Consider the following 14,080-nt stretch of genomic DNA (forward strand, 5'->3'; position numbering starts at 1 on the left):
TTTTTGCAGCTTTTGCCAGTTTTTTGTCAGGCCATCCTGAAATGAGCTATCAAAGATTTCTACTGAACATGTACATGTGTCCACATATACACCCCTAAGGTTTGAGTATAAGTCGCAGTGCAATAAACAAGCTGTCGACACCACAGTTAGCCTGATCCATGCAAACATTAAATTTTTATTTTGACAAATATCAAAAACCTTTCCTGAAAATGCACTGAAAATTTATCTGTCAATTAAATGTACAAAAATATCAAAAAAGCTAGAGAAATGTTTCCTAGCTGCTATGTGATTTAGTTTTTATGCTGACCATGCAATCACTCCAGGAAGATGGTACCTTTGGCCTAAAAAAGTCCAGACCTGGAAAAAGCTGAATTATTTTTGTCAGACGTTGTTGCTTGTGTAATAGTTTTAATTGCCACATATTTGTCTTATTTGTTGCAGATGTTAACATGTTAGGAGAGCTTTACATGTCAGAAAAAGAGTACAAAAATGCATTGGATGTCATTGCACACCAGTGTGGAATCATCATTGATTATGATGAGAGTTGTTATCAAGAGATCAGCGTCAAAATAGAAAATATTGTGATGCCTGCTGAAATACCCATTGACTTGCGTGTGAAATTTGCCATCTGTTTAATTTATCTTGGGCAAAGTAATCCATTGCAGGTATGTAGGTTTTCACTCTTTGTGTCCTATTTAATTGTCCTTAGCTCACATTTTGTATATACCAGTATGTATATACCAGAGAGAGCTTATATGGTCAGTTGGCATCGTCTGTATGTCTGTTTGTCTGTAGGTTGGTAGGTAGGCAGGTAGGTCTGTAGGTAGGCAGGTCCATAGGTAGGTAGGTACATGTAGGTTTCACATTTCTCTCTAGTATTTAGTGTAGAGTCATGCTTAACAATAGATTGGAATCTGTTCAAATGAATTAATCATCACTAAGAATATGTAAATGAAGGAGCCTGAAATGAACAGAAAAAATGTATAATTGGTAAAAACTCAAAAACTAATGACTACTGGTCAGATTGCTTTACAAATTGATATGCAAAGTTCCTCAGCAGGTGACCCCTCATAGGCCCTCAGTTTTGATTCCAAAGCCTTCCACTTCAGTGCTGTGCTGCCTCAACCCTTCTGACAAAATGTTATTGCCAGATATTAACACAAGAGACGTTGTTTCTCAGCTTTCTAGCTGTTGAGTGAAGTCCTTTCTATTTTGTATTTAAAGTGTGGTGAAAGTAGTTTTCTGTTTTCCCAGAGTAGTTTACAGTCTGGGTCATTTCCAAATTTGGTGACTCTATTCCATTATTTTTTTCAATCATTAGCCAGTCAGTGGCCAGTGCGCATTGACACCCACAGCTCCAGAGTGCATTTTCTGGCAACCTTCACATGCGTCCATGGTTACGTACAACATAATGTGTTGAACTCGATCTTGCTATAAACTCCTCCGCTGCACCATTCACGTAACTTTTTCATGTATTATCATAGATCTCTGTCAAAAGGATTGTCAGCTGTGAAAGAAGAGTATGCCAAAACACTTGGTGTTGCACATTTCATGGGAATATGGATGTCGTTTATGAAAGAAACAATTAATCAGGCCTAATGCTGTCATGATCTCGAACAGCTATGGGGCCACTCTGTCAACACACATTTTCAAATTCGTGAACCTTTTGTAGTCAGGCTCAGACAACCAAACCCCACGTATTGCTGTGATGCTGGGACTCTGGCCTGAAGTCCTGCGAAATATAAATCGTCTACCTTCACAGATTGTTCACAAAACCCCATTTGTATCGGAAATGGCAGCTATCAAAAATTCTACCTTATTTTATCTGTCATAATCTTGAACAGTTATGTGGCCACTCTGTCAACACACATTTTCAAATTCAGAAATCTTTTGTAGTCAGACTCAGACAACCAAACCCCACGTATTGCTGTGATGCTGGGACTCTGGCCTGAAGTCCTGCAAAAAATAAATGGCATACCTACACAGATTGTTCAGAAGATGGCAGCTATCAAAAATTCTATGCGAGAGAGATGAAGGACATCAGGAAAGTGGTAGTTGAAATCTCACTGCGCATACGTCTTAGCAGAATGACTCGCAGTCGTGGCTGTGCTATGAAAGTTGGCGCGCATTCGGAAGAGAATGTCTATACTAGTTACATGCTTCCAACTAAAAAAACAACAGTCATGTCAGATCTGTTCTGCTGGAGGGCGCATAAAAACTCCCTAGCAATACAGACAACTGTATCTTTCATAAAATATTGTAACAGCTGCTCAATTTTTAATATTTTGCCATCTATTGCCTTCAGATTTTTTTTATAAATCATCATTTATATAACTATCATGTGAAAAATGTTTTTTTTTTTAAAGATTTTAACTGACCCCCTAGGGGTAGGCTTTCTGGCCACCTTAAGGTAGCAGTAAAGGCTATTTTTGCACCAATTCTTTTCTCAGAGTTAATGTCAAGTTTCAAGTGTTAGAATCAAGATATTTAGTTCAAATTTTCAGGATAACTCCCTTAGTTAATACTTTCTCGAAAGAATATAAAAATTGTATATTTGTAGCCATGATTTTGAAATATGACACCAATCAATATTAAAATTTAATTTTTCATATTTTTTTTGCATAATAATAATTGGATAGTATTAATATTACCAAATTAGTTATAAATATGTTGACACTATTAATTGTAAGATTTGTACGGCAGGATTTGTAAATAAATTTTGTTTTTATGATTTTACATGGATTTACATATCAAAATATTATTAAAAATTCTTTCAAATTTCAAAATGTGATTTTTCAAAAAGTACTTCAAATACAGGAAAATTGTGCCGTACAAATCTTATCTGTAACCTTGTTAATAGGCTGTAAAAATTCCATGTCCATATTTCATTTCAAAGGTTGGATTAAATTGGTATAAAATTATGTAGGAAAACTGTTATTCTGTCAAAAATGTTGAAAACAAGCCATATTTGCACCCCTCTTTTGAAGTCACAGAGCAGTCTTTTTGGTTAATCTCACTTTTGACACCTCTTTGACACTAAAAGAAGCTAAAAATGCATTTACAATAGCAGTCACGCATTCTGAATGCAAGCACTGCCTTGTCAAACTTTCCTGAAAAACAGTAAAAAATGACTTTCCCTTTTCAAACATTTTTTTAAAAGCTAGGGGACCTCTACCATAGTTAATACACTAAGGACTCCCCAACTTCCTCTTATTTGGTCAGTTTTTCAGAAGTTTCAACGGGCTATAACTCTGCAATGCCTATGACCCCAAATGTCTAGTTTTTTTTATTCCACAGAGAATGTTGACTACTTTTATGTTTTAATAGTTTTATTGAAGTTTATAACTGACGCTCTAGCCTTTACCGCTACCTTAACAGTAAGATTAATAAATACAGATACAATTCAAGCACCTTAATCCAGCGGGGACTGTGTCATCAACAATGACTTGTTATGCTGATGTTAGCTAGCTTTTCTGTTACTGGTCTTCAAAATATGATCGAGATTGCAAACAGTTCTATTACAAATCATTGCTTGTGTTTCAATCCCAAAAAGACAGACTATGTTATTTTTGGTCAGTGTACACTTACACCACATCCATATTGGTCACTGAGTGGTGTAAGACAGGATGAATGTGAAAGTGTGAACTATTTAGGTGTCACACTTTCATTGTTTAATCCTAATGAACACATTACAAATAGAATAAATGCATGTAGGAAAGCCTTCCTTCTATGGACTTAAAGGCGCTGGATTCAGTATTGGCCATATTGGCAGTAATGTGGAATGCTGCCATAAGACCAGTTTTAATGTATGGTATTAACTGTGTACATACTGTATGTCTAAATCATCAATTAGTGAGGCTGAAAAAATCCAGTCAAAATTACTTAAAGCTGAGTTTGGCATTCCAAAATACTGTAGAAGTACTTCTTTCCTGATGGCAATTAATCTTATGAAAATTGAAATGTCACTTGAAATCAGTTCTCTTGATTTGATGAAATCCATAATTTTGTATTTCTCTTCTTTTGAAGGCTTTGTAATAAAATATTGATAATAATATTAATAATAATAATGATAGTAATATGTTAATTGAATTTTTATGGAATTGTTTGTCACATTGGAGCATACAATAGTGCATCTACTCTCATCAGTATAAGTTCACACCAGTGCAACTAGGTATACCAATGCCGGAAATTATATTTACACTCAATCACCAGTGCAAATATATATTAATTTTCAACATCACATAACTCAAAATAATATTAATGAAGCCTACAAAAGGTATATAATTGCAGTTAACAGGTCACGTCGTGTTATTAATGTGTAAGTAGGGATTTCACCCCTCAAACTATAATCAGACTTTAACTCATGAAGTTCTTAGATATCAGAGGACAGGTGATATAAAAAACTGATGAGAATCAACATAAATGTATGTCACTAATAATAGTCAGACTAAACTTGGAAATATACACAACAAAGAGTATTTGCAAGCTAGCATCTATGTGCATGTATACCAGGCACAGCACAGAATCGTGAGGTGGACAGTGCACTTGCTTACCTTTGTTTGCCTCAAAATGGATATATTACAAGGACATTTGGAGACTGAGACTGTATTTCACATGTTAGCGATGATTTGTACGGTACGCAGTGTCTACACTTTCATATACTCCTCTAATTACCTCAGTTACCCTGTACATGCTGTACATCAATATCTATCATTATTAGAATACTTAGTCTGAAAAGTCTTCATCCACTCTGCCATTTGCATGTTCTTCTTTTCAGAGTGTACTGCTTCCACTATTTGAGGAAAGTCCTGATGAACTTGGGGATTTGTATTTAGATGTATCAGAGGCATTAGTAGATGTTGGTGAGTACAGTTTATGTAAATGTCTTAGCAGACAATGTTTGGGCGACTCTTTTAATAAATTGTGTGTCCATGTGTCTGGCATCTCTCAATAGTCATTTTTAGCGTCTATTCAAGTTTTTAAATGGCATGAAAGCATCTTACATCTGTCAACCTCCAATTTAAGTCCGTCAACCTCCTTGCATTCTGATGGGTCATATCATAAACCAATGGGGGTGTTCATAGTTTGTGTTAATGTGTAGGAGAGCAATTTTGAGCTGTGGCAAAAATCAAAAGGGACTTAGCCGCTGTTAAAGACGCCCATTGGTTACAAATACCGGATTACATGAAAGCACGCTCATTATGCAAAGAGACGCCGTGCGAGTAGCTTGAACTGAGAGCTCCAGAGATTGTGGTTTTTTTGCGTGTTTCTTATGAAAATTTATGAAATGGGAATGCTCTACAGCAGGGTAAATATCTGATTAATACATAACGACTCCATATTTTTCAAACCGATAAGTTTTCGGGACAATTTTAGAGAGTAATTGTATGTGGCCAGTGAGAACGTCGACCCATGGGGACGCCGATTGGGTTTTGAAAACCACTGTCAATCAAACCTTGTGCAAAGTCAGACACGAGTCAGCTGGATGTGTACCTAATGTCGATTAGCATACGCCTTATCTGCTAATGGTGACTAAAATAAATAAAATATGTGTCAAGATTTCCAGTGTCGAAAGACGTGCGCAATAGTTTCTTCACAGTTCTCCAACTTTTGTACCTACCCGCAGCATTTCTAGCGATAAAAAACGTGATCAGACTACATTCAAGTTGATTACATCTTAGTAACCGTGAACACGGTCCCTCCACAAAACGTGCCGTGAAGAAGAAAATGTATTATCGGGTTCTCTCTTACTGGAAAGTTTGATGGCCCTGAAAAGGGCCGTTTGGTTTGGTTTTGTGGCTTCTACCATACACCCAACAATGGCAAATATGTATGGTACGCCGGGCAAATTTGGATATAACGATCGGACGAGGGAAGTCACGCAAAATGGCATATCAATTTTCTTCTTGTGACGAGTACGTCATCGCCCTGCATCAGATGCTGTTTTCGGGCCAAAAATCGCTCGTTCGTTCCAATGCAAACGAAATCTCACAACACAAATTGGCAAATAATGTAATACACGATAATTAGTTCCAGAGACCAGCTCTGGAACTGTTAGTTTTTGCTCACTTTCCTTCTTTCTTTCTTTCTTTCTTTCTTTCTTTCTCTCGTATTACTACCATAGAACATGCTACATACAAATTTTACCTTCATTACCCAGAATGCATTGCAACACGCCTATGACATCATCGCTCAGCTCGGATGGGTTTTACGGGCATATCTTGTTTGTTTATTTATTTCTTTTTTATTTTGCATTGCACAAATATCAAATTACGTTCAGCTATTAATAATTCTAGCTTTCTTTCGCTTTGTTTTTTGTTGCTTTTTGATTTTTACTTTTCTCTAAATACTCGCCGTACGTGGCGCTATACTATTACGTTATACGCCTTCCTATGGTTTAGACTCGACCACGACGCGTACGTGAGACTCGACGCTGGTTTTCGCCCGAGTGCTCATGGGTTGAATGAGATTAACAATGGCGGCGGATACGAACGCTTCCCTTGCATAGACAGAGAAAAGTAGGCTTTGCGTAAGTTTACAAGCGCGGCTGGGCACATCATGTACCTAGGCGAGGTGGGTGTACTCGAAAACGAAGATCAATGCAAAATTTGGATTCAAAATTGGCTGTTTCGGCGGAGGAACTGCCCGCCGTATTTCTGAGGAGCCACCAGCGGTTTTTTCTATATCAGTCCGCAGCGCTGTGGTGGGAGGCCGTTTAACACCGGTAACACACAGCACTGCCATGCAGAGCTAGGTATTCATAGTGAACTGTCTATCACTGCACCGGCATGCGTTGGCTGCACGTAAAAGCAACTCAACTTTCCAAGATCAAACGGTCAGTATCTTGTGAAAACAGCGACATAGCAATGAAAATTGTTTTAGTCAGTGGTAAAAACTCTTATCAGATGAAGTGTTAATTGCTTTTAATCAACTGAAAATACATGTGGCCTCAGTTTTCAAGTTCAACGGCCTAGGTCCGATGTCTCCTCTCGTCTGATATACATTTCCGTGCGTTGTCACCCCGTATGTATCTGTTGCGTTTTTACTGTACATGTAGGCATTTGTAATCTGTGTACTGTAATTCCCTGGACTGCCTTGCTTTTAGTTAGGGGCCCAAGCCGACCGGCTGGGACCCTATTGTTATTGCTCAAGTTCTACTGACTTCCTCTTCTTCTTCTTCTGCCATTTCTTTGCTCACCTAGATCTCTCGAACGGCTGAACGAAAACTTCTCAAACTTGCAGGGCTAATAGGAGCCAATTAGTACTCGTGCACCTGACCCTTGAAATTTTGATTGGTCACGTGACCTGGCGGCCATATTGGATTTTCCAAAAACCTAAAGATGGCTTCTCCAGAAGACGTAGGGGTCTAGTCGATTTGAAATTTTTTGTATAGCAAGCATGACCTAAGGTCTTTAGAATTTGCAAATAAAATTGCATGCGGTCACGTGACCTTGGCCGCCATATTGGATATTCTAAAATACTCATTTAATTTTTAAAAATCTTCTTCTCCAGAACCAAAACACCGATTGAGCTCAAATTTTACTCATGTCATCCTTAGAGTGATCTCTTTCAAGTTTGCAAAAATCATTTTGATCGGTCACGTGGTTTGGCCGCCATATTGGATTTTGTGAAATCACTATTTAATCTTTAAAAATCTTCTTCTCAAGAACTGATTCACCGATTGAACTAAAATTTTACATATATCATCTGAAGTGTGATCTCTTTCAAGGTTGCGAAAGGCGTTTGGATCGGTCACGTGGTTTGGCCGCCATATTGGATTTTGCAAAAAATCGTAATTTAATCTTTAAAAATCTTCTCCTCCAGAACCAAAACACCGATTAAGCTCAAATTTTACTCATGTCATCCTTACAGTGATCTCTTTCAAGTTTGCAAAAAAACATTTCGATCGGTCACGTGGTTTGGCCGCCATATTGGATTTTGTGAAATCACAATTTAATCTTTAAAAATCTTCTACTCCAGAACCGGTTCACCGATTGAACTAAAATTTTACATATATCATCTAAAGTGTGATCTCTTTCAAGTTTGCGAAAGGCGTTTTGTATGGTCACTCGGTTTGGCCGCCATATTGGATTTTGCGAAAATCGTAATTTCATCTTTAAAAATCTTCTTCTGTAGAACAAACATACCGAATCGACAGAAATTGTACATGCATCATCTATAGTGTTATCTCTTTCAAGTTTGTGAAAGGCATTTGGATAGGTCACCTGGTTTTGCCGCCATATTGAATTTTGCAAAAATCGTAATTTACTCTTAAAATCGTCTACTCCAGAACAAACACACAGATTCAATTGAAATTTTACATCTATCATCTAAAGTGTGATCTCTTTCAAGTTTGTGAAAGGCGTTTGGATTGGTCACATGGTTTGGCTGCCGTATTTGATTTTTTCGTAATTTAACCTTTAAAAACATTCTCCTCTGGAACCAATACACAGATTGAACTAAAATTTTACACTCATAATCCCTAGTGGTAGTTCTTTTTAATTTCCTAAAGGCGTTTGGGTCAGTCAGAAGGTTTGTTCACCGTATTGGATATAGCGAAAATCGCAATTTAATCATTAAAGATCTTCTTCTCAAAAACCAACACACAGTTTCAACTGACATTTTACTCATGTCTTTCTTAGTACGAGCACTTTCAAGTTTGCGAAAGGCATTTGGATCGGTTAAGTCTCCTCAATGTTCATAAGGCAGCAGTTTAAAACCTCGTCAGTCAGAAGATCGATCAGTGATGTATGTTATATTGTACACTTGAAAGTCAAAGACGGCACAACAGACTGCAATGCCCGCTGTCAAATTCAGCTAGCAGTCACACGAACCCTAATCTCGGCCCCTTGTGTAAGGCAACTTTGGCGACCAGCTTTTGTACGCCAGGTGACGTTGTCAAGTATACTGCCACGGAAGTACTTAGAGGAGTGTGCCACTAGCTTTAAGGGGTGGCCGACTGGTGTGATTGACTGAATAAGAGTGGGACAAGGTCCCGCCAGGGCACAATTACTGGGGTCTACGCACAGCTGATATGTGAGTGTCAAGGATCATAAATGAAGCTATTCGGGTAATTTTATATGTAGGTGTCTGAATGCACGCTCACTTATTCATCACGAATAAAACAGAAAGATACATGACATTGCAAGGTGTGGTGATTTGTTTATGATTATCTATCAGACATGCATGGAGTGGCCCTTGTGCGTTATGTAACTGAGAACATGTAGCTGATTAAAGATGTAAACTTTACAAGACCACATGATCAAGCCCAGTGTGTTTATGTCGTAAAAATCGCTGATACACATCGATTAAAACAACACCTTGTTTTATGAAGTTCTGTAGCTTGATCATATTTCACTGTAATTGCTTTCTGCCATTGCACGCCCGGTCTGTTGTTACGTGCAGAGAAAACGAACAAAAAGGGTGAACTCAGCAGTTTCCGTTTAAACAAAATTTATTACGAAAATAAAACTAATTGCTAAGTCAGGGATAGAGTACAAGCTTTAAAAGTGTACAGACTACTTATCTCAGCTGGGACGGCAAAGCTCCAGTCTCAGAGTTGTAACAGTCAGTCGGATGAATGAACAGTCCTTTGGTTTGCAGGCTTGAAGCTACACAAAGTCCACAGTATAAATCCAGCGTTGACAGTGAAGGTCTTGAAAAGTCTTGAGAATGACTACTGCTGGAGTTATAGTAACACACAAGAGACACGATCCCAAAAGTCTGACTGGAAGCTGTGCACGTCCCTTTTATAAAGGCATATAAAAACAATCTAGAACTTTTATTGACATGCTAATTACTGTTCTAAAATTATCTCCCTTACACAACTAATCAACTTTCCAGAACATTCCAAACATGACTAATTGAATTCAAGGTTGTGAGGTCATCAAGGGCAGTGACCTTGAGAATGTTCTAGACTAATTGAACTCAGGTCATGATGAGTGTGGGGGAAATGACCTACATAACACACCCCCTCTTCAAAAAAAGAGAAATTTTTCAAGAAAAATCTTTCTTTTACAAATGTAATCTTGAAAAGGATTTAAGTACTCAAATTTGTTTTACTCTAAAGTAAAATTTCTTGAAAGTGAACAACAATAAACTCTAAATACGAGAGAGACAGTCTGCAATTAAATTGTCTCTGCCTTTGATATGTCTAATATCAAGATTAAACTCCTGTAACATTAAACTCCATCTTAGCAATCTCTGATTTTTGCCTTTAAATTTCTGCAGAAAAACAAGAGGGTTGTGATCAATATAAACCACTATTGGCTGATTTGAAGAAGTAACATAAACTTCAAAATGCTGTAAAGCTAATATCAAAGATAAACACTCTTTTTCAATTGTAGAGTAGTTTCTCTGGGATTTGTTAAATTTGCGTGAAAAATAGCAAACAGGATGATCTACACCATGACTATCCTCTTGCAATAAAACAGCACCAGCAGCCGTATCACTAGCATCTACAGCTAATTTGAATGGCAAAGTGAAATCTGGTGCAGACAACACTGGGGCACTTTGCAGTATGGCTTTAAGTGTATCAAATGCCTGTTGGCATTGCTCTGACCAAACAAACTTTACTTTCTTTTTAAGTAAGTTAGTCAAAGGCTCAGTAATTGTGGAGAAATTTGGACAGAATTTTCTGTAGTAACCAGCCATACCGAGAAAGCGCATCAGTTATCGTTGCAGTTTGGTATGGGAAAACTTGAAATGGCACTGATTTTGGCATCAACAGGTTTTACCTCACCCTGTCCTACAGTATGTCCGAGGTAAGTCACCCTCGCCCAACCAAACTCAGATTTGGCAAGGTTGACAGTCAACATTGCTTTGCTCAGTCTCTCAAAGAACTTCCGCATGAGCTTGATGTGTTCCTCCCAGGTGTCAGTATACAGGACGACGTCGTCAACGTAAGCTGCACACCCGTCTAGCCCGGATATGACGTCGTTGATCATCCGTTGGAACGTTGCCGGAGAGTTCTTCATTCCGAATGGCATCACCTTGTACTGGAACAATCCGTCTGGTGTAACAAAGGCGGATATTTCACGAGCACGATCCGTCAGAGGGACTTGCCAAAATCCCTTCAGTAGGTCAAATTTCGTCACATACTTGGCTTTTCCCACTCGGTCGATGCAGTCATCAATCCTCGGGATTGGGAAAGTGTCTGTCTTTGTTAAAGTGTTGACCTTCCTAAAGTCCGTGCACATACGATAACTGTGATCTGATTTGGGAACAAGTATGCATGGCGAACTCCAGTTACTTTTACTGGGTTCAATAAAGTCATTGTCCAGCAGGTATGTGACTTCTTCCTGGAGATATTTCGCTTTTGTTGGATTCAGTCTGTATGGATGTTGTTTTACAGGCTTACTGTCCCCAACATCAACGTCGTGATAGATGACGTTTGTCCTCGTTGGAACATCTTGAAACAGGTGTTTATATTCGTGGAGCAGTTCTTTCACCTGTTGTTGTTGTTCTGGCTGGAGGTGTGCCAACTTTGTAGACTCCAGCTTCTCCAGGATTTCTGAGTTCTGAAGCTTGACCGAGCCCAGCTTTGAGTTTAGAGTATTTTCACTCAAGTCAGTTTCAGTATCACTATCTTCATAATGGCCAGAACTGACTGTACTGACAGGCTTTGTTTTAGTAGGATTATCCCTATCCAAATATGGCTTAAGCATATTTATGTGACATAGCTGTTTTTGTTTTCGCCTGTCAGGTGTTATTATGATGTAATTTAAATCACTCAATTTCTTATCGATTAGATATGGCCCAAAGTAACGAGCATGGAGTGGTTTGCCAGGAATTGGAAGTAGAACAAGAACCTTTTGACCTGGTTCAAACTTCCGTTTTGAGGTGCTTTTATCATATTTGATTTTCATTGACTGCTGAGATGACTCAAGATTTTCTCTGGCTAATTCACATGCTTTAGAGAGTTTTGTACGAAAATCTGACACATATTGCAAAATATTCAGACAATCATCGTCGTCAGACAGGAATTTCTCTTTAACGAGCTTAAGTGGGCCACGGACTGTATGTCCAAATACAAGCTCAAATGGGCTAAAACCAAGAGACTCCTGAATTGACTCTCTAACAGCAAAGAGCAGAAAATGAATTCCTTCATCCCACTGCTTCTCTGTGTCAAAACAGTAGGTCCTAATCATGTTTTTCAAAGTTTGATGAAATCGCTCAAGAGCACCCTGACTTTCTGGATGATAGGCGGATGACCTATACTGTTTAATGCCTAGCTGATCCATTACTTGTTGAAAAATTCCAGACATAAAGTTGGAGCCTTGATCGGACTGGACACATTTAGGGAGGCCAAATAAAGTGAAAAATTTGACTAAAGCTTTCACTATAGTCTTTGTCTTTATATTTCTCAGTGGTATGGCTTCTGGAACCGAGTTGATGTACACGTTATTGTCAGCATGTACTCATTTCCTGATCTTGTTTTTGGTAGGGGCCCAACACAGTCTATTAGTATCTACTAAATGGTTCTTGAAATGCAGGAATTGGCTGTAAAGGGGCCTTTGGAATGGTCTGATTTGGCTTTCCTACCATTTGACATGTGTGACAAGTTTTACAGAAATGTGCTACATCCTGCCTGAGATTAGGCCAATAAAAGTGACTGAGAATTTTATGATAAGTTTTCCTGACTCCTAAGTGACCAGCCCAGGGGGTTTCATGGGCCAGGCGCAATATTTCAGCATGGTAGGGCTTTGGAACCACAATTTGATGTTTTATAGCCCAATCGTCATCAACCAAAACATCTGGAGGTCTCCATTTACGCATGAGAATACCAGATTTTGTATAATAGGAAACAGAGCTATCTGAAGTTTTACCTTCATCATCTACCCTGTCAAACAAAGACAAAATATCTGGGTCTTTGTGTTGTTCTGCAATGAGATTTGATCTAGAAAATGTCTGACTTTGGTCAGCAGTTTTACTGGAAGTTGCAAATCCACGAGGGATAACGGAATGATCCGTGTCAAACACCTGACTGAGAAAGGTGTCATTTAAGTCAACATCTGTGACATTATTTTGAGAGTATTTTGATTCTCGGAAGTTTTCTTGACATGGCTCGAGTAATAGCACATGAAGGAAATAAATCGGGTATCTCTTGTTCAATTGGCTCTGGATCCTGATCTAAAGTAGGATTATCAGTCACAAGTGGATTAGTAATGACCTTGTCCCCAGCAAGGTCGTTTCCAAGAAGAAGGTGAATCCCTTCGAAAGGCAAAAAAGGCCTAATACCTAAAGCCACAGGTCCAGAAACAAAGTCCGAAGACAAATAGACATTATGGAGAGGAACAGGAATGTAGTCATTACAATCTACCCCCTTAATAAGAACTTTAGAACCTGAAAATGACTTTTCAGAAAACGGCAGGGTATCTGCCAACAAAAGAGACTGGGAAGCCCCGGTATCTCTTAGAATTTTGACAGGGGTAGCAGAAGAAAAATCACTAGAAAGTGATATAAAACCATCATGAATAAATGGTTCGAAAATACCCATAATGCTATCTTGAGAAGAATTGACCTTGACCTCATTAATTGGGGATAAGAGGGGTTTAACCTCAGAAAATGTGTTACACACATTATTAGACTCTAATTGAGTTGATGAAGAAATAAAGCCGGTTGGCTTAGATCCACTTTGACCACTTTGACCTTCACGTTTTCTTTTCAATTTGAAACACTCTGACATTAAATGGCCGTCTTTTTACAATAATTACAAGAAAGTGTACCAAACTGTTTGTCAGAAGGAGATTGAGACTTGGGATCTGATGATGTGGGAGTGTTACTTGAACTCTGTGAACTGTTGTCATTTGATTTCCTACTGTCCTTTGAAAAATTCTTGGATGAAAAGGACGAGTTAAATTTACCTGCATTGTTTCTGTATGAAAAGGACTGGGATGGTTTGCTGAGAAATGAAGATTTGTGAGTCAATGAATAATCATCGGCCAAACGTGCAGCAACCTCCAATGTATTTGCCTTTTGTTCATTGATAAATGTCTTGATGTCACTCCGAATGCACCTTTTAAATTCCTCAATCAAAACAAGTTGTCGTAATTTGTCATAATTCTGACTGACCTTTTCA

General features: G+C 38.4%; 1 protein-coding gene across 6 annotated transcripts in view; it reads left to right on the forward strand.

The window, feature by feature from the left end:
- LOC139139392 (general transcription factor 3C polypeptide 3-like) overlaps positions 1-14,080 on the forward strand; it is a 500,706-nt gene that overhangs the window by 212,914 nt on the left and 273,712 nt on the right. For all 6 annotated transcript variants that reach the window (XR_011553793.1, XM_070708296.1, XM_070708298.1 and 3 more), the window contains exons 8-9: positions 442-665; positions 4,778-4,862. Coding sequence is in view for 5 of the 6 variants with exons in the window: in XM_070708296.1 (XP_070564397.1) it covers positions 442-665; positions 4,778-4,862 (309 nt within the window). In the remaining variant the exon portion in view is untranslated. The remainder of the gene's footprint in view (positions 1-441; positions 666-4,777; positions 4,863-14,080) is intronic.

Source organism: Ptychodera flava, chromosome 8 (assembly GCF_041260155.1).
Source record: "Ptychodera flava strain L36383 chromosome 8, AS_Pfla_20210202, whole genome shotgun sequence".
NCBI lineage: Eukaryota > Metazoa > Hemichordata > Enteropneusta > Ptychoderidae > Ptychodera > Ptychodera flava.